Source organism: Erythrolamprus reginae, chromosome 1 (genome assembly GCF_031021105.1).
Source record: "Erythrolamprus reginae isolate rEryReg1 chromosome 1, rEryReg1.hap1, whole genome shotgun sequence".
Classification (NCBI taxonomy): Eukaryota; Metazoa; Chordata; class Lepidosauria; order Squamata; family Dipsadidae; genus Erythrolamprus; species Erythrolamprus reginae.
The window spans coordinates 207,613,007-207,634,560 of NC_091950.1; the positions used below are offsets into that span (position 1 = coordinate 207,613,007).

The following is a 21,554-nucleotide window of genomic DNA, read 5'->3' on the forward strand; positions in this document are numbered from 1 at the left end:
ATAATATTAATATTAATAATAAATCTACTACTACTACTACTAATAATAATAATAATAATAATAATAATAATAATCTCTCAACAATATTACAACATTTCAAGAAAATAAAGTAAACTAAAGTTAAAAAATAATAAAAGTATGGGAGAAAAACATATATAAAAGAAAAACTTCCAAATTTCTTCACTGAAGTTACAAGCAAGTAGATCCTCCTAGCTCCATTTTTAAAATTACATCATGTTTCCTTTTTCCTATATTCAACTCTTTTTAATCAGCAAATTACAAATCACCATATATCACATTTTTACATTTTTAGTAAATTTCCATAAACCATTTCCAGACTTTAATAAAAAATACTTGTTGTATTGTCCTGATCAAACAGATCAGTTTTCTTATTTCTGAAAATTCCATCATCTTCATACTCCATTCCTTCAGTATGATTGTTCAGTATTTTCTATCTTTGCCTATATAATAACCTTGCTGTAATCACTACATATAAAACCAACCTTTTCAGAGGTTTTTTTCCCTAATTGGCTACTCATAAGTCCCAACAGAAAAAGTTCTGATTTCAGCAATTTAAAAAATTGTTGTTGCTGAAAATCTTTTCATGATATCTTTCCAAATGTAATTCCCATAAAGTTCAATCACTCTGTGCCTTAAAGGAAGATGAGTTGAAATTTGGTGCAAATTTCAAATTAAATGGGGCAAATAAAAAAGAAAATACTACTTTTAATTATTTGTTTATTTAGTTGATTTCACGTATTACAATCCTTTGGTATATTTCTTCAACATGTTTAACATTTGATAGGCATCATACCTGGCTGTCTAAAATTAGGGAGCTATATTGTTGTCCTTACATGGACATGTTGCAGGATAAGTCTTCAAATGATGAAAAATGTATTTTGTCTTCCATCTTGCAGGTTTCTTGACATACAACTTTCAAGATCAGAAGATTATGTCCCAAGCTCCCTTGTTATACTGCCCCTGTTGGGATCCTTGGAAAGCAAAGGGTAAAAGACTTGTAAAAACTAAAGCAGGCTCACTGAATCAGAAGTCCAAGTAAGTAAAAGTACAGGTATGGAGTTGTATACTGGTAAAAGTCAATAACTTCTCAGTTGCTGAACTATCAATGAACATTTGAACAACCACAGTAAGTGTTTTTGGTTTTGGTTTAGAGTGTTGGGGGGGGCTCCATGTCATATTTTAGTCTGGGGAAACAACTCTACTTCTAAAACAGAAATGTCGCTGTGTGCTTAAGAGTGACATAAGGACATCTCTCCAATCATTCATTAAGGAGTAACTAAATACTGTACTGAATTATGAGGGGATTAAAATAATATACAATTGGTAGAAAAGTCTATGAGAGGGAAAAAGATCTGACAGAAATACACACATAACAGAACCACTAAAAAGCTGTTAAAGAAAGTTATCAATAGCACATTGCTATATAAAACATGAATTGTCCTCATAATTTATAAAAACATCAAGGAACCCTCTCCCCTTCTAAATTTTAAGCAAGATAAATGGCAAGGACCTCACTGAATTCCTTTTGATTTACATGGAGCCTGGAAAAATTATTGATTCCTGAAATAAACTGTTTGTAGAATGTATGTAACTGTCAAATTAATTGTTTCTGTAATTCAGATATAATTTTGGAATTCAGGCATATTAGTGAAGTATAATAGGAATATTATATTATTGTTCCAAAACAATTTGAAAACATATGGAATACTACTTAAAAACCATTAGCATTCATGAAATCACCATCAGTCAATTGAAAAAAAAAGCATCTATATGTGGAACAGTTTACTTCCTGTGACAATAGCTTTAACACTATTAAACATCAAAATCTGCCTATCCTAGGTCCTTGGGAAATAGTACTTGATTGGTAGAGAAAAATTTCAAATACAGTCTAAACATTTAGTTGGCTGCATGAACAACCATAATATATTATGAAGAGGTGTTCCACCTATTTTTCAAAGCATCAGAAGATAAGACAAGAAACAATGGATGGAAACTAATCAACCTAGAACTAAGCAGAAAACAGTGAGAACAGTTAAAATCAGTGAAAGTGGAACAGCTTGCCTGCCAGTCCTCCATCACTGGAAGGAGTTGGACTAGAAGACCTCCAAAGTCCCTTCCTGTATTGTTATTCTGTTCTGTTCTGCTTTATTTCCTAATGCCTAAACATTAGATAAAAATCATTAGCAGAATGAGATCAATTACTATGGCTTGCAAGATGAACTGGAGATTAAACTGTAACCAAAATCAATAGTTCAGTTAATTTTAAATAATAGGCATGCCAATATATTGTTAAATAGTGTCTAGATATTTACATTATGTAAAGTAACAAAGAACTACTAAACAATGCATTCATTCTTAGAACCTGGGCTATTTCATTTCCATGCTAGGTTTACTTACCTGCATCAATGATTTAAGTAGTATGTATTACTAAGGCAAAGGGGCATGGACTAAATCTAGACTTTAGGAGAAAGTGAGGAAAAATAGATTCAGGCATACCTGAATGTTACTTTGTTATTTGCCCTTCCTTGCATGTGTCAGGCAGACAGAAGTGAGGAGAATACACTATTTCACCAATGTGCAAATTTGGATCACAGATCCCTATTTATGCTAGCAAGCCTGTACCACTTGATTATGTGTTTCTCTTAAGCAGTATATATAGAATTGTGCTTCAGGGTGAGTTCCTACCAGTTTAGATTGGTTCGCCCAGACCGTTAGGGATCTGCTGGTGATGTCACAATGATGTCATCGAGCCAGGTAGGTTGGTGCTGGTCCATGGGTGCCAACATCTTTAAAAAAAAAAAAAAATCCCTGAATTTTTTTGGGGGGGAATTTTTGGCTTGTTATTGCTTCTGCACATGTGTAAAAGCCAGGTTTTCAGCACTGTGCATGCATGAGCACTGGCAAGAAGTATGCATAGCCATGCAGCGCGGGAAGAAGTGGCAGCAAGATAACTTAGAACCCACCCCTGTCCCTTCTGGAAACCTGCACCTCTCTTTGCCTCCGTGCATGCGTGCTTGCTGCTTTTGCACTAAAACGGAGAAAAGTCTCCACTTCTTGGCCAGAAAAAGAGGCAAGGGAAGAAAAGGCTACTTTTCTCTGTGTTAAGTTTAGTGCAAAAGACAATGTAGAAAGCACCACAAACCCTGGCACTAGACTGAAGCCACAAAGTGGCTTTGAAATAGCACAGCTTTGAAACAGCACAGCAACTTAGGGCTGGAAGACATCTTGGAAGTCATCCAGTCCACTCCCCTACTGCAGCAGGAAACCTTACATTGTCTGGATTATTTCGGTGTCTCTAACAGAGAGGAAAATTGCCAGAATGGAGAAGGAGTTTACTAGAACAAGGCTGCCATGCAGAGGAAGGCAGAATTTGTCCTTGATTTATTACCACAATTGAGGCCAAAATTTTGGTTGCTAAGCAAGAACATTGTTTCATCGCATTTTACTTAATCTACGATATCTCTTGGCTCTAACAATCATGTGCAAACTAGGGAAGTACACCTGAAGGCATGTGTAATGTTCTAATGTACAAAAGTTATGGTTAAATATGTGGCAGAAAGTGGACTCTGGGTGTGTTATCCCAAATGCAGTAAGTGAGGTTGAATGTGTATAGTTTTAGAAGAGGTGTGTGTGTGTGCGTGTGTATACATTCTTCAGATTGGGCGGCATAGAAGTCGAATAAATAAACATTTGGAAACTGCAAATTGTGCAGAACGCAGCTGCGCTATCAGTCATGGGCTTGCCCAGACACGTACATATCTTTCTAACACTCCGCAGACTGATTTGGCTGCCAATTGGTTTCCAGACGCAATTCAAAGTATTGGTTATTACCTATAAAGCCCTACATGGCATCGGGCCAGAATACCTACGGGACCACCGCACAAATCCCAGTGACCAGTCAGAGCTCACAGAGTTCGCCTTCTCCAGGTCCTGTCAACTAGACAATGTCAGTTGGCGGATCCTAGGGGAAGAGCCTTCTCTGTGGGGGCCCCGGCACTCTGGAATCAACTCCCCCCAGAGATTCGTACTGCCCCACCCTCCTTTTCTTCCGGAAGAGTCTTAAAACTCATATATACCACCAGCCTTGGGCTATTCGATTCTTGCTCCCTGGCCAATGAATGTGCTGAGAGAAAGTTGATTGGATGGGAATGACTGCTTTTTATAGCTCGGGTTTTTTAGATTTTATATTTAATTAATTGGGTCTAAAATGTTATATACATTGTTTTATTATATGTTGTAAGCTGCCCTGAGTCCTCGGAGAGGGGTGGCATAAAAGTCCAATAAATGAATGAATGAATGAATGAATGAATGAATGAATGAATGATTGAATGAATAAATAAATAAAATAATGCCCCAGCTCTTATGCATACTGTAGGTCTGCATATATTGCTGATTTCAACTACAATTTAATTTAAATAAAAGCTTCAAATGCAGAGTCAGATCCACAATGTTAGGCCAAAGCCATTTTATTTGGAGTCTTTGGCCTGCCACACTATATATTATTCTATTATGCATTTTTTATTATGGGACCCTGACACACAATATATTACTATACTCAATATTATAGTTCCCAGGCCCTTGTAGGCCTATTATAAGATTTGCAAAATTCTAATGAAAGATCACTGTGTAACAAACAAGAAAAATTATAATTTAGAACTGGATGTCACCAATATTTAAATTCTAATGCTGAGAAACACTAGTCCTATTCAGGTCAAGAGCACTCAAAAATACTGACTTGACATTTGAAGAAATTATTAATCCTTTCTAAACAATGTTTTCTTCCACATTAGAAAAACACCAGGAGGGATCCTTAAAGACCAATCCAAAGTTCAATTAAATACTTTGAATACCTGTAGGTAAGTTTCTTGTGCTTGGAGATCAAATGCAAAAGCAAGGGATGTGAAAGATATAAAATCTTATCTGTATGCTGGGAATTTTAAATTGTTTATGATCAGTATTCTTCAGAGCACATAATCAAACAAGATACTTTTTTGCCATTCTTGACATATCTGTGTCAATCTGTATGTCCAAAATGGGTGTGTGTGGCCAACACTGCAGTGCTATGGATGTTTCCATCAGAACCTCCAAGGGGGAGAGGGGCAGGGCCAATGGCCGTGGCAATACAGAGTTCCCCTTTACCCATGGGGGAACCCCGAATCCCTGCCATCCGGGGGTCCTGGTTCCTATGGAACTGGGCCGAATCCTCCCTGAAGGGGAGATGAAGATGGGGTCTCTGGCAGGAATCTGGTTTGGGCTTGGGGTCAGCATATATCCCAGACAAACCGCTTTGACCTCCATCGATGGCAACAAAACCAACGGCGGTGTGAATGGCAACAAAGCCACAACGCCGACACTGCAACGAAAAGATTTTTAAGAAGCCTGGTAACACATCGAAACATAGAAACTAAGTTTAGCACTGGAGAGAGGAAGGAGAACCTAAAATTGTGCTGGTGAGTTTTGCTGCCTAAGGAGACTTTCTTTTTTCTTTTTTGCTCTGATTTAATCTGGGAAAATCTGTTTGCCAAAAATGAAGGAAGCAGCTGTTTAGTGGAGAGGCAACAGTGAAAGCTTCTGGAATAGCGAAAAGCCCAAAATACGGGGTGGACAAGAAAATGGAAATACCTTAAAAAATCATCAAAATATCTTTTAATATGGTGTTGGTCTACCTTTTGCGGCAAATACAGCCTCAATTTTCCGAGGTATTTATTCATACAAATTGTGAATTGTTTCCAAAGGAATTTTAGCCCATTCTTCAGTTAAAGCACCCTCCAGTTCTTTTAGAGACGATGGTAGTGGAAATCGACTTCTTACTTGAATCTCTAAAATCGACCATAAATGCTCAATAATGTTGAGGTCTGGTGATTGTGGTGGCCAGATGAGATGCTGAACGTCATTAAAGTGTTCCTCGTGCCATTCTTTAACAATTCTTGCTCTATGGATTGGTGCATTATCATCTTGAAAGATGGCATCTCCCTCTGGAAACAGTTCTTGAACCATAGGATGAATTTGATCGACCAAAAGTCCTAAATAGTGATGGCTGTTAATTCTTCCATGAAGGGAAATCATTGGCCCGGCGGATTTCCAAGAAATAGCACCCCAGATCATCACTGAACCCCTGCCATGTTTGACAGTTGGGAGAAGGCAGTCTGGATGAAATTATTCTTTTGGCTGTCTCCAAACGTAAACACAGCTGGAGATCAGAAAAATGGTAAACGATGATTTGTCAGAGAAAATCACATTTTGCCACTGCTTGAGGGACCATTTCTGGTGGTTTCTACACCACTCTAAAGAGCAGAGGTTTTCTAATTGCAGCTCTTCCGTGGAATCCAGATTTGTGAAGCTCCCTTTGAACAGTTTTTGAGGAAACTGGGATCTGTCTATTGAGCTCTGCAGTGATTTTAAGAACTGTGGTCTTGCGATCCGCTCTAACAATTCGCTTTAGAGTCCGACGTCTCTCTCAGACAACTTCAACTTTCGACCAGACCTGTGCTTGGCTGAAGATGTTTTCCCTTCTCTTTCAAAAGCAGTCATTACTTTTGAGACATTACCTCTTGAAATGCCAAACATTCGGGCACTTTCTGTTACACTAGTGCATGCCATTCGAGCACCAACAATTTGGCCTCTTTGAAAGTCTGAGAGGTCTGCCATTTCTAGAAGGTTATAACCAATTTCCTTAAATTTCTGTTTTAAAAAAAGGTAGTTTTAAAAAACATCAAATAACATAATTTTTTAAAAAAACATTAAAATATGTCAAGTTTTGATTGATTTGAACATGTGCAAACATTATGATGCCAAAAAGTCAAGTGTTTCCATTTTCTTGTCCACCCTTGTATGATTTTTAATATACAACGGCATTGAAAATGGATTGTTCATATACTGCTGAATTACTTGAGAAGATTTGATTGTTGTATTTTAACTTTGTGAAGAAATCAAAGAAAATAATACTATTGAATGATTTTATGGAATTAATCTTAGATAGCCACTTGTTGGTTGGAGGAATTACTGCAGGGGGAATCTCCCCCCATGTGATCCACAGCTGCTGGTCTTGGCTTAAGAACATTTATCTATTGGGGTGCGACAATGGAAGGAATTTATTTCTTTTCTGTGGGAATAACAGCTGGTGTTGGTGATAAAATAATTATTTTTAAATAATTGAACTGCCTCCCATGGAGGTTCAGGGAGATAGAAGTATGGGTAGTACCTATTATACCAAGGGTGTCAAATGCAGGACCTGTGGGCTGGATCCAACCTATTAAATTTGGTCCATGGGGCCAGCCTGGAAATAGCAAAAGACTAGCTCATGGTACTTCTGGCAGCCAAAATGGGGCATGAGGGTGCTGTGAGCCCCATTTTGGCTGGCAGGGTGCAGCAGAAGGCCCTCCAAGCCAAAAGCAGGATACACATGGACAGCCCCCCATGTCCCATTTTGGCCAGCAGGAGGCCTCTGTCCTGTCTCTCCCTGCTTCATTTGGCCCATGGAGGAGAACCACAATGCTGATCTGGCCCTCGAAGAAATCCAGTTTGACACCCCTGTATTATATTTTAATTATTATGCATTTAATTCTTTTAATTTTGTTGAAAGTTTCCAAGATTCCTTGATTTTTCTTTGCTGAAATCCTTGTAAGCACACTCTCATGAATTTCTGAAATACTGTACATGTCCTTTCTATTTTTATGCAAAAGGTCCTGGTTTTCACAGGAGTGCCTAAGCAAAACAATTTTGTTGCCATGGTATTTTAAATAATCTTACTTCTTTTTCCAGAATGAGATTTTCACATCAGAATAAAACTTAGTACAGCTGCACAATCCTCAGAAGGCCACCAGCTAAAGCCTTTTGTACAATGCTTAGCTTAAACAGATGTTCTAAGCAAGATGCTCTCAAATTATTCAGCAACCTTCATATGCACTTGCTTGTCCTTGCAAAATGTGAAACTAAATTAGTTTCCTGCTGAAGAAAGCTAGTTAGTTAGTAATGACTGGACTCTAGAATCAGAAAAAACATCTTTAACAAAAATGTTGAGCAAATTCTTATGCAATCTTCTGATGGAATACGTTGCAATTCAAGAATGACACATTTATGGTAGGATGAGAGAAAATAGATTTCTTATCATTAGAAAAAATAATAAAGCACTACAGTATTTATTTTTTAAAAAATAATTGGCAGTATACATACCAAATTTGCTTTTGTAGAGAATACAAAAAGTGCTTACAAAAGTATAAGTAGGTAATTTTATATCAGATGGGTTTTTAATCTATTCTGTTAAGCTTTCATTTCCAAATTGACATCCAGATGTGTAAGTATTCTTTCTAGTTTTGTGCAAAGATCAAATTTCTGACACTTATCTTTATTTTCCCTGACAGTCTAAATACTCTTATTTTTTTCTTCCAGAGTGAAATTTTCCACCAAAGCCGATGTGCAACCAGTAAGAAGCAGAGAGCCTCATGATGTAAGTAAAATATATTATTCATTTTTGTATGCATTATGATTGTACTTGGAAAATAAATGTTTTAATCCAGCTTTTTCCAAACCAGTACCCTCAGCTCCAGTGATCTCAGAGGCCAATGTCTTAGAAGAACTTGAACGATTCACGATAAATAAGGCAATGGGTCCAGATGGCATCCACCCCAGAGTTCTTAAAGAACTCAGATTTGTCATTGCTACCCCCGACTGATTTGTTTAACCAATCCCTTTTAACAGGATATGTTCCTGGTGATTGGAGAATGGCCAGTGTTGTGCCTATCCACAAGAAGGGCAGTAGAGAAGAAACTGGTAACTACAGGCCATTTGACATCAGTTATAGTTAAAATAATGGAGACTCTACTCAAAAAGAGGATAAATCAGCACCTAAAAACCAATAACTTATTGGACCCAAACCAGCATGGCTTTACTGAGGGCAAATCATGTCAGACTAATCTCATTGATTTCTTTGACTATGTCGCAAAGGTGTTGGATGAAGGTGGTGCCATGGATATTGCCTATCTGGACTAAAAGAGCTGATAGATAAGTTAGTGAAGATTGGACTTAATCTCTGGATAGTTCAGTGGATTTGCAGCTGGCTGAAGCATAGAAATCAGAGGGTTGTTAATGGCGAGTATTCTGAGCAGAGACTGGTTACAAGCGGTGTGCCACAAGGGTCTGTTCTGGGTCCTATTTTTTTAAATATGTTTGTGAGTGATATAGGGGAAGGTTTGGTAGGGAAGGTTTGCCTATTTGCCGATGACTCTAAAGTGTGCAATAGGGTTGATATTCCTGGAGGCATCTGTAATATGGCAAATGATATAGTTTTACTAGATAAGTGGTCAAAGCAATGGAAACTGCAGTTTAATGTTTCCAAATGTAAAATACAGTAATGCACTTGAGGAAAAGGAGTCCTCAATCTGAGTATTGTATTTTTAGATCTTCGTATTTCACTAATTTCTCTAGCTGCTTCTCCTCAATTCTGCTGTCCCCTGGGATTGCAAAATCTTCAGAAGAGAAGGAATTAGGGGTAGTGATTTTATGAATAGTGCAGTTAGGCGGTAGGATTTGTTTGGGTTGTATGAGTGTTTTTAATCAAGGGGTTTTAACTGTTTTTCTTTTTTAATCATTGAATTTGTATTTTGTATTCCTATTGTGAGCTGCTCCGAGTCTTCAGAGAGGGGCGGCATACAAATCTAATTAATAATAATAATAATAATAATAATAATAATAATAATAATAATAATAATCATAATAACTACTACAACAACAACAACAACAAAGTGGATAAAGAAAAGACCTGGTCGTGGCTTACAAGTGGAACACTCAAAAAGGAGACAGAAGGACTAATACTGACGGCACAAGAACAGGCCATTAGAACAAATGCTGTCAAAGCCAGAATTGAAAAATCAACAGACGATCCAAAGAGCAGACTCTGTAAAGAAACAGATGAAACAATCGATCACATACTCAGCTGCTGCAAAAAGATCACACAGATTGACTACAAGCATAGACATGATGCTGTGGCACAGATGATCCACTGGAACCTGTGCCGGAACTACCATCTACCAGTGGCAAAGAACTGGTGGGATCATAAGCCCAAAAAAGTAGTCCAAAATGAGCAAGCAAAACTACTGTGGGACTTCCGACTTCAGACTGACCGAATTCTGAAGCATAACACACCAGACATCCTGATTGTGGAGAAAAAGAAAGTATGGATCATTGACATTGCAATCCCAAGGGACAGCAGAATTGAGGAGAAGCAGCTAGAGAAATTAGTGAAATACGAAGATCTAAAAATCAAGCTGCAACGACTCTTGCATAAGCCAGTGAAAGTGATCCCAGTGGTACTTGGCACGCTGGGCGCAGCGCCAAAGGATCTCAGCAGACATTTGAAAACCATCGGAATTGACAAAATCTCCATCTGTCAATTGCAAAAGGCTGCTTTACTGGGATCGGCAAACATAATTCGACGCTACATCACACAGTCCTAGGTGCTTGGGAAGCGCCCGACTGGTGATGAAATACGAAATCCAGCATAGTGATCTTGTTTGCTGTGTTGTATTGACATAATAATAATAATAATAATAATAATAATAATAATAATAATAATAAAAAATAATAATAATAATAATAATTAGAATGCTTGGTATAACAACCAGGGAGAGGGAGATTGTGATCCCGCTGTATAGACTGCTGGTGAGACCACATTTAGAATACTGTGTTCAATTCTGGAGATCTCACCTACAAAATGATATTGATAAAGTTGAACGGTGCCCAAGACGGGCTACAAAAATGGTGGAAGGTCTTAAGCATAAAACTTCTCAGGAAAGATTTAATGAACTCAATATGTCTGGAGGACAGAAGGGAAAGGGGGGACATGATAGAAACAGTTAAATATGTTAAAGGGTTAAATAAGGTTCAGGAGGGAAGTGTTTTAATAGGAAAGGGAACACAAGAACAAGGGGGCGCAATCTGAGGTTAGTTGGGGAAAGATCAAAAGCAACGTGAGAAAATATTATTTTACTGAAAGAGTAGTAGATGCTTGGAAGAAACTTCCAGCAGACGTGGTTGGTAAATCCACAGTAACTGAATTTAAACATGCCTGGGATAAACATATCTCCATCCTAAGATAAAATGCAGGAAAAAGTGAAAGGGCAGACTAGATGTACCATGAGGTCTTTTTCTGCCGTCAATCTTCTATGTTTCTAGAACTAAAAGTTTGAACTTGGCTAGAACTTCAGAGAAAAGAAATTTAACTATATGAGCAATAGTTACTGAAAAAGTCTTTTCTGGTGCTGTTTAAATATGACATGAGGATGCTTCTGGCAAGAAAAGATATTAAACTTATTAGAGACAATTCTTAAAGCAGAGAAGACAATTGCAAGATACATGGAAAGCAAGCCACATTTGGTCTTGAATAAGTTCCCAAAGACACCAGGCAAATATCACAAGACTTGAAATATTGCAACCAATAGAATGTGCAAGGCAGTGCTTCATTTTGAGATGAAATCTAAACCTAGCAAAGAAAAGAACAATTTAAGATGGCTCACTTAAAACAGAACATACATTTCTAAATAGCTCAGTTTCAAATTTAATATTCTACCCTCAGCTTCTCCTCCAGTGTATAATGCGTTGAGTGAAAACAGTGACCCACTGTTCATCACAGAGTGAAAAAAATAACAGATTTGTGATGCCTTGGTGAGGAAAGAAAAGATGGGGTTCTGAAAGAGTAATAGCAGTCCTTATAATCAAATATCCTAATAGAAGGGGATGGGGATCATGGTCTGGAAAATGAGAGGTGTACACATATATATTCAACACCTCATCTTGTTTTGCCATTGATAGGGACAGTACATGACAGCATTTTTTCTTAAAGAACACCTCCCTGATTCATTCATTAATTTCTCATCCTTATTCCCATTCTCATCTAATTCTGCTGCAGATATTTGTTTCTCAAATTAACGTTCCACTTCTTTCCCTTCTTCACATGCCATCACTCTGCTAAACAACTAATTCCCATAACACTGAAACGTTATCTAGTTACCATTATTATTCTCATCTTCCCCATTATCTATCACTTTATCTTCTTATGACTACAGTATAACTTTTTCCTTGAATCATATGATTAAAATTGTTTACCATATTTTTCGGAGTATAAGATGTACCTTTTTAACCCCCCAAGAGGGTGAAAACTTAGGTGCATCTTACATGTCAAATGTAGTCCCACCCATCCAACCCCACTGTTTAGTCTATGCCTGCCAGCAATTTACTTCCTCGCAGCAAACAGCAGCAGAGCCATCTTAACACAAGTCATTGATTACCTCCCTCCCAACACTCAGCTGATTGGTTGAGGTTGTGGGCAAGCCCACATGCTAAAATGAAAGTGAAACTAAAGCTGCACAGAGTCAAATTGCTGGAAGGATCAGACTGTGCTGAAACTGGCTATTTGTTTTTTGCTGCAAGGAGGTAAATCAATAACTATAAATGCATACAGAATGTTCAAATTATTAGAATTATTTTTAAAAGACTACTTTATTATTAACTTAACAAAATGAAGAAGCTTTTTAAAATAAATGCTTGATCTGAAGAGGCTCAGTGCTATTGTATCTTCTTTGAAATAGCAGACAATACTTCCAGAAAGCCATATTCAATTTTAAAGATCTGTAAAAGTATAATCTGAAATGTAACAGTGTCCTGTTTAGTATTAAGATAAGGCAGCTGAGCTTTAAACCGTCACTTAGTCATGTTTGGAGTAGATCTAGTTAAATAATTGGGAGGAGTTAGTGTGATTACTTTTAAGAAAACTTTGTGGGATTAATATGCTGCCATAATGTACATTTCACCAAATTCTTTGCTATTTCTATGGGTTAGGAACCCATGCAGCAAACAAGGTATATCATCTGTGCTGTTTGCTGTTTGCTGTTTGGCAAATTAATGGGAGGCAGAGGCCTTTTTTTCTTGTTTTCCTCCCTCAAAACTAAGGTGAATCTAATACTCCAGTGCATTTTATACTCTGAAAAATACAGTAATTAGTATCCTAGTATGTTGATGGCTTATTTATAGTGTTGGGCGAACTTCAGGAAGTTCGGGTTTGGTGAACTCACCTGAACTTTGCCTTGAAGTTTGGGTGAGTTTGCCGAACCCGAACCTGAACAGCAGCAGTGCTTTTTTAAAACTTTTTTTGAAAGTTCGGGAAAAATTCGGGTTCGCCCAAACACTGCGAAAGGTCGCCGCCCAGGAGGAGAGTGAGGAATCCCACGAGGGGATTCCGGGGGTGGGGCTTTGACATAATGGAGACTCCTTCCTCCCCGTTTCGGCTGGCCAGGAAGTAGTCTCCATTATGTCAAAGCCCCGCCCCCAGAATCCCTTTGTGGGATTTACCACCTCCTTTTGCTTGCAGCGCCGCAAGCAAAAGAAGGTGGGAAATCCCACGATGGGATTTACCACTCTCCTCCTGGGCGTCGTCGTTTTGCGGTGTTTGGCCGAACGCCGAACTCGAACCTGAACTTTAAAAAAAGTTCGGGTTCGGCATGCCGAACATTGCAAAGTTTGGCACGAGCCCGAACTTTGCAAGTTCAGTTTTCCCAACACTACTTATTTAGTATACATGACTATCACTAAATGTTTTGTGATGAATGTATTTTTATAATGACTATGATAATGATCTATCTATTACTATTGTGTGTACAGTGAGAGCTTATGTATCACAGATTTCTTGTGTATTTAATCACACTTGGCCAATAAATAATTCTACTCTACTCTACTCTACTCTATTCCAGTCCAGTGCAGTCTATTTCATGTTTCAATTTTATCACAATTTCATCATTATCTAATTCTTCATTAAGTGACCATTTTTTTCCATTTGTTAATGTTTAAATATTGTTATGTGAGCAGCTTGGAATTTTGGTTTTTCTTTTGGTCCTTGCAAGAAATGTTCTGAATGATTATTGGATGACTGTTTCTGAACAGGCAGGATATTTGTATGAGTAGAACCAGAATATGTAGACTCTTGTCTATTTTGTATACCTTCTTTCCTTCAGATTTTTTTTCTAAGACATGAGATTGTCAAAATATTAATTTTTCAGGAATAAATATTTATCAGTCAGCTGGAGGTTTCCTAAGATTAGGAAACTAAAGGACAGCACACCTCAGCTTTCCCATTTGGAAGGAGAACCAAAAGCATATAATTCTGGCTTATTTTATGAGAAGACAGCACCTAAGGCTAAAGAGCCAGATCAAAATGCTTTAAATACATTCAATTGTAAGAAGCATATAACTGGTCTGGATTTCGAAACTATTCTTCTAAGGTTACTTGTTTTCCAGATATCCAAAGTGTTTGAAGAAGAAATTACGCCTGGTTTTACCTTGTCTCACAGTAAGGAACATATTGATGTCACATTGGGTGAAGAATTCTTTGAGAAACAAAAGCCTACAGAAGAACCCATCAAAACTACTGTTCCTGGGTAATTTTACATAGTGTCCGGATGATGTATTTACATTGCATAATTCCTAATTTATTGCTGTGTGATATGTTATCAGTGTTTTGTTATTTAATTTATGTGGAACAATGCAAACCACTTCTTTATACAGATTCCCAGCAAATTTTGAGAAAGAATTCTGAATATTTTTTTTGCAAGTGTTTCCAAACATTCCCAGAAAATTATTTTAATGGATGAAGAGGGCAAAGGTCAAATAGAGCAGCCATCCACAGACTGCCTTCCTAATGTATTAAATTTTACTACCCCTGTAATTTCCAGACTATTTCAGGATATCCCACTTATAAAACCTCTAGCACTGGTTTCCTTACCTTTCGGAGTACAATAACCTCATACACACACACACAAACACACGCCAACAGACAGCCTTTAATAATTTGTAAGACTTCATCGTAATTCCCAGTCAATATAGTCTTTGGTTATAAAGACCATATTGGCTGGGAATTACAATGAAGTATTGCACATTATTAAAGGCTGACTGTTGGGGGTGGGGGATCATGTTATTGTACCCCCAAAGCTAAGGAAACCACTGCTAGAGGTTTTATCAGTGGGACATCCTGGAATGGTCAGGATGAAGGCTTTTGCTAGGGGCTATGTCTGGTAGCTGAAAATGGACGAGGAACTCGTTGAATTGGTTGCAGTCTGTACACCTTGTCAGGAATCCAGACCAGTTCCACTCTCTACCCCGGTGTGCAAATGGGAGAGGCCAAAAACATTCTGGGCAAGGATGTACATTGATTTTGCAGGTCCCTTCCAGGGCCAGACATTCCTAATAGTTGTGAACACATACTCGAAATGGCATGAGGTAATATTTATGATCTCTACAATAGCAGAGGCAGTCATCAAAGTCTTACGGAGACTTTTCTCCACCCATGGTCTACCATACCTGCTTGTATCAAACAATGGCCCCAATTCACAGCCACTCGATTTGAAATATTCTTGGCAAAATAGGGAATCCAACATACCCTAGTCACACTATTCCATCTGGCCAGCAATGGGTAGGCAGAGAGAATGGTATGATCCACTAAAGAAACCCTCTCTAGAATGGGCCCAGGAAATTGGCAAGCCAGAATCAATAAATTCCTCGTCCTGGTTCAACCTGAGCGCCACAACAAACAGGAGTATCAGGATTATTGATGGGTCGCCTCCTCAGATCACAATTGAACTACCTACATCCAAATTCTAATGCTGAAGTGCCCACCAATTTGACCAGAAGACTCTGGTCTTTCAGCCTAGGGGACAAAGTATATGCCCACAACTATGCTGGGGGTGCTCTCTAGATCCCTACCAAGGTGGTAGAAATCACAGGACCTCGCTCTTATCAAGTAGAACTTGAGACCAGTAAGCAATGCAGAAGACACATAGACCAACTCTGGGGCTGACTAGTAACCTCAGTTCTAAGGCAGCCAGAAATAAACTCAAACTGAAAAAAGCCAAGTCCCTATAACCACTAGCCAACAAACTGAAACACCACCTGCTGAGGTCTCAAACCCAAGTAATCAACGGGGTCATGCACCTGAGGAACTGGGAATCTAGCCATGGCTCTCAGAGAACAGCTTCAGAAAAAGTGGCCATGCCCCAAGAAATGCTCCAGGCAGTTCCATTGGTCGATGTGGGAGCAGCAGCAGACCTGCCTTACCAGGCTGCTGTCATCCCTCCAACTAAGTTGCGCAGGTCAAAATGAACCCACTGTTGCCCCGCCTACCTGCGTGACTACATTGGCTGAAGCAGCCTGTGGTAGGCCAATACCCTATCCTAGAGGGGAGTGGTGTTAAAGACTAATGAAGGAGTGAAGCCTACAGAACGAAGGCTTCCCTCTGGTCCACCAATATGGTGGGAAAATAGTTTAATTTCATTGAGTCATCTGACAGCTCCCTATAAAAGGGCAAGCTGTCAGACAGGCTGGTTTCTGGGTTGTATTGATTTATTTAATAAAAAGCTGTTGCTATTTGACTGAATCAGTGTCCTGCCTCTTCTATTGACCTATTCAACAAGCAGTACTTAATTATCTTTATTTTCACACAATTTACAAATCTGCATCAGAGATTTTTGCAAATGCAGTTGTGAAATCTTAAAAAATTTCCCTACTGGTTCTGTGGGCGTGGCTTGATACTTTATGTCACTCACGCCACCCACCATTAGAGCCAGGAACTGCACATTCTGAAGCACATTCTGTCCTTCTGAAACCCTCAATGCTTTGAGTTTCCCTCCACCATCTGATTTGCCTGCCCAGGTAATCCTTGGAGCCTTCTCTCCATCCCAGAGGGCTGCACATCCCCCCCAATGCTCTGTACAAACTACCTGCCCTGTTTCTGCAAAGGCAGAGCCCCCGAGCAGGGCGATCCAAAGAAGGGAGGGGGATGCTGCAGAAAAGTCCGCTTTCTATCCGTGCCACCAATGCCGGCTCTGCGGGGCTTGGAGCTTCGAAGCAGGCCACTGGCTTTCAACCCGGATACCTGCCTCCTCTCTTTGACCACTGGCACCTGGGGGAACTTGGCCTGTGAAGTCTGGGTCACCGGGAGAAGGAGGCTCAGACATAGCACTGCTTCCCACTAGCAAAGTGAGAAGGGCAGAAGCCACCACTGGCTAGTGGGGCAGTAGATTCCTAAGTGTGGAGAGGGACAGGCCTGTCCGTGCCACCACAGAGCTTTCCCTTTGGCCTGGGCAGCAGCACTTACCCAGGAGGGCCAGTGCAGATAGTTCTTCATCTTCACCAGGTCGCTGCACTTGTAGTCGTGTGGCTGGTTGGAGCAGAACATGATGCAGATGGAGAGAGTGATGCAGCTCTCCCTCAGGCCATCCTGACCGAGCAATCACTGTGCCTCCCCAGCAACAGGCAAGCTGGGGCCGCCTTGCCCACCTTCACCACCTGCATGTGCTGCACATGGAGGGGGCTGCTGCTGCTGCTGCTCTCCTCACCCTCCCTTACCGTCTCACTGCAGACATCCGCCTGCCCAAAGCAACCCCGTCACCGTTCCTTTCATGTCACAGTGGGAGAAAGAAGAAAGTGAATGACGGCATTAGAGCAGTGCTTATTGTGAGCGTTCCTTGTCCACCTCTAGTCACGTCAGATTCTGAGGAGGATGAGCCAAGTCCCTCTGGATACCCTGGGCCAGGGGGGTTGCCAGATGATGCAGAGAGTGAGAGTGAACACGCAGGCCCAGGTGGAAGGCGGCCTTTTCTGCAGCATCCCATTTCCCTCCTTGGATTACCCTGCAGAGGAGGGGGGCTCTGCCTTTGTAGAAACTGTGCAGGTTGGGGTGAGCAAGTGGCAACTGGAAGGGACCAGTTCAGGGGCATGGCCAGCCAGCAGTCGCTACCGGTTCTGTGACCCAGGCCACATGTCCACTACCGGTTCTCCTGAACCGGTCTGAACCGGTAGCATTCCACCCGTGTCATAATGGCATGTGCATCTCTGCATCAGTGCCAATTTCTCAGCATTTTGGCATCGTGGTGGCTTACACCTTAGGTCTTGTTATGATAAATACAAAAGAATTAAATTCAGAATAGATGACTTTTTCTGTCCTACAGTGAAAGTGAGAGTGCCTATAGAAATCTAGGAAGAAATCTAGAATTTAATCGTGGAAGTGACTAGACACCAGTTATGTAATTTTCTTTTCCTTCCCCCACTGCTCCCACTCCCCAGAAAAAGAAAACAAGCATTTCCTATCTTACAAAACCCTTAAACTGTTTGTAATCTGCTTGGGATATTTCTTACATCTTTTGTTAGGAAAATGTATGTTCCCGAAGGAAACCTTCAGAGAATCCTTTAATTAAATTCCCATGTCATTTTTGACTCTCAAATTTAGCCTGAATACATTTACAGCTCATTTTAAAATGAGATTTTGATTCAATGTGTGATTCAACTGAATGGTTTTCTGCTATGATTTTCCACTATAATGGGATTGTCTAGAGATTTAAATAAAATATATATTATATAATAGTGGTAATTGAGGCAATTTAATTATTTGTCTCAATCATTTGATGTTCACATTCCGCTTGTTTTATGCTCCATTACAGATCTGAGTCTCAATTTGAAAGCTCTAATAACATTCCCAAATTCCTGTGTTGTATTAAGACATGATGCTTATAATTGCTGTAATTACGTTATGCCTGCAGACTTCAGAATTTGCAAAATATTGTAATCCACAAAATTCAGCCCATAGTTTTTATATACACACATGATTATAGATTACATCTTAAATGCAATGACTTTATAAAATGAATATATTTAATAGAACACAATGAAGATTTATACTGCTTTTCTCTCTCTCTCTCTCTCCCTTTCCCTTTGTCATCCCTTGCAGTACTCCACCTAAGCTTGAAACGTAAGCACCGATACAGTCTTTTGCTTCTTATGGTTTTCTTGGTTTGCAATCAGTATAGTGCCTAAGTGTATCCTCTGTTCTGTTTCCTTCTCTTTAATCCTGTATTTTGTTAATCTGAGTTAATCTAATTTCTTTATTGTCTATTTCAATCTGAGTTTAAAACATATTTTGAGGAACAGTGTACCAAATCCATTGCCCTGGAAAAACTTTCTTTTTCTATAAAAAAATCTGGGTGTTAAGCACTGGTGCACGTATTTGAGTTTTCTTGTGTATATTGTTCTGCTCTGGAGTAAGGATGGACAGTTTGATCAGCTTCATCACTTTTACAAAAAAAGGTAAGGAAGGCCATATAAATTATATTACAGCACTGTTTCCCTGCTGTAAAATTGGAAAACATTTCAGATTCCAATGTTGAGTTGCTGTTGACTGAAAAGAGAGATTTTTTGTTAAAAGGAGAACACGAACATAAAATGTCTGAACTGGACTACTAGCCCCTTTCATTCTGTTTGTTTCAGATCTAGTATGGCACTTTGATAGGCAATCTGATATTCTCCATTTGTCTGGACAGCAACCTAGCTGACATGGCCTGTAGCCAAGGGTGGACTACTGCCCGGATGGGGGGAAATGCAGTGGGGTAGCAAAAATGGAGCTCCGCCCCAGAGCACCCAACTTGCACTGAAAGATATTGAAAGAAAATGCAGGGCGTCCTTCATAAGCCACCCCCACTGTGTGGTAGTAAAAATTTTGGTAGCCCTTCACTGCCCATAGCAGTTATTATGGAACCTGGGGAGGACATCAGACTTGCTACCTGGATATAGTGATTCTCAGAGACATGCATTATCATTGTTATGATCTTTGTTTTTGTTTTAAAAGTGTATATTAAAATGGGAAACTGTCCTATTCAATTTCATTTTGAGTGTATCAGATTGATAGAATTATCTCTTTAGAATGTATTACTACTTATTAGTAAATTCAAATAAGAATGTCAGAGGAACTGTATTTTACTATATCTATCTAGCTAAACTGCCATTGGGAGGTATTTCCGACTATTTCTTATATATATTAGCGCTTGGAAGTTATTTATTATTCATTCAGAATCTTTTAATGAACTTTAGTAATCCAAGTTTCAAATACAAGTCCAGGCTGAATCGCACATTTATGTGGCAATGATGTAATCTAGAGAGGTTTTTACAGATTGAATGACAGAAATCAGATTTCCAAATCTCCCAAGCACTTTTTAAAAAAAATTGAGTCCACTGGGATAAATGATAAAAGAAAAACTAAACCAATATGTTGTTTACATGCAGGAACCAGTTCTCTGTCATATTCTATTGTTTAGTTACTTCTGATTTTTCATGGTATCATTTTGCCAGAATGCTCATATCAAAAGACCTAAGTGCCATGGCTCATTGCAACAACATTGCCAAAAAGGCTTCAAGAGTTGTTAACCTAATCCTACGTAGTTTCTGCTCCAGTAATCTCACATTACTAACCAAAGCATACAAAACTTTCACCAGACCAATGCTTGAATAGAGCTCATCTGTCTGGAACCCACATCGCATTTCGGACATAAACACTTTAGAAAATGTCCCGAGATACTTTACTAGAAGAGCCCTCCACTCCTCTACTCACAACAGAATACCCTACGCAACTAGACTTATAATCCTAGGTTTAGAAAGCTTAGAACTACGTTGCCTTAAACACGCCCTAAGCATAGCCCATAAAATCATCTGCTACAAGGCCCTTCCTGTCAATGACTACTTCAGCTTCAACCACAACAACACATGAGCACACAACAGATTCAAACAGTCGTATTAAAAGCGACTGCAGGAAATATGACTTTAGCAACTGAGTAGTAACCGAGTAATAACCGGTGGATAGAACTCACTACCTGACTGTAGTATCATCACCTAACCCCCAAAACTTTACCCTTGACATCTCCCGATTCCTAAGAGGTCAGTAAGGGGCGTGTATAAGTGCACCAGTATGCCTTCGGTCCCGTGTCCTAACATTTCTTTCTTACTAGCATCATGTATATAAATATCGTTATCTTTTGTATACCACCACTATGCACTTGATAAAACAAATTTTAAAAAATTATTTGTATACCACCAATACATAAAAAAACAAATAAATAAAAATAAATAAAAAATAAATAGTTGGGTTATTTATTTATTTATTCATTCATTCATTCAATTTTTATGCCACCCTTCTCCTTAGACTCAAGGCGGCTTACAACATGTTAGCAATAGCACTTTTTAACCAAGCCAGCATATTGCCCCCACAATCTGGGTCCTCATTTTATCCATCTTGGAAAGATGGAAGGCTGAATCAACCTTGAGCCGGTGATGAGATTTGAACCGCTGACCTACAGTTCTACAGTCAGCTTCAGTGGCCTGCAGTGCAGCACTCTACCTGTTGCGCCACCCCGGTTCTTTTAAACTTCTGCTTGTGTCATCAGTGATAATATCTAGTTAGTCTTATCGTATGTAAAAATATACTGTATTTTTGATTGACTTTAATATTTCCAAGCAGCAAAATCTTATTTTATTTTTTTGTTTTGTCAAGTACATATTGGTGGTATACAAAATTATAACAATATTTATATACATGATATTAGAACTTGGTTTCTGCACATGCTCCAAAGATTTTTTTAAAAAAATTGAAAAAAAGATGGCGAAGCCCATGGATCAGCACTGACCAAACAGTTTCTATGACATCATCGTGACATCACCAGTGGGTCGCTACC

At 39.1% G+C, this 21,554-nt stretch overlaps 1 protein-coding gene across 1 annotated transcript in view; it reads left to right on the forward strand.

Moving 5' to 3' along the window:
* The window catches only part of FLACC1 (flagellum associated containing coiled-coil domains 1), a 47,488-nt gene that overhangs the window by 1,410 nt on the left and 24,524 nt on the right, over window positions 1–21,554 (forward strand). The window contains exons 2-6 of the mRNA XM_070732064.1: window positions 918–1,056; window positions 4,812–4,877; window positions 8,410–8,467; window positions 14,305–14,444; window positions 18,785–18,805. Of these exons, the coding sequence (XP_070588165.1) occupies window positions 953–1,056; window positions 4,812–4,877; window positions 8,410–8,467; window positions 14,305–14,444; window positions 18,785–18,805 (389 nt within the window). The 5' untranslated portion in view covers window positions 918–952. The remainder of the gene's footprint in view (window positions 1–917; window positions 1,057–4,811; window positions 4,878–8,409; window positions 8,468–14,304; window positions 14,445–18,784; window positions 18,806–21,554) is intronic.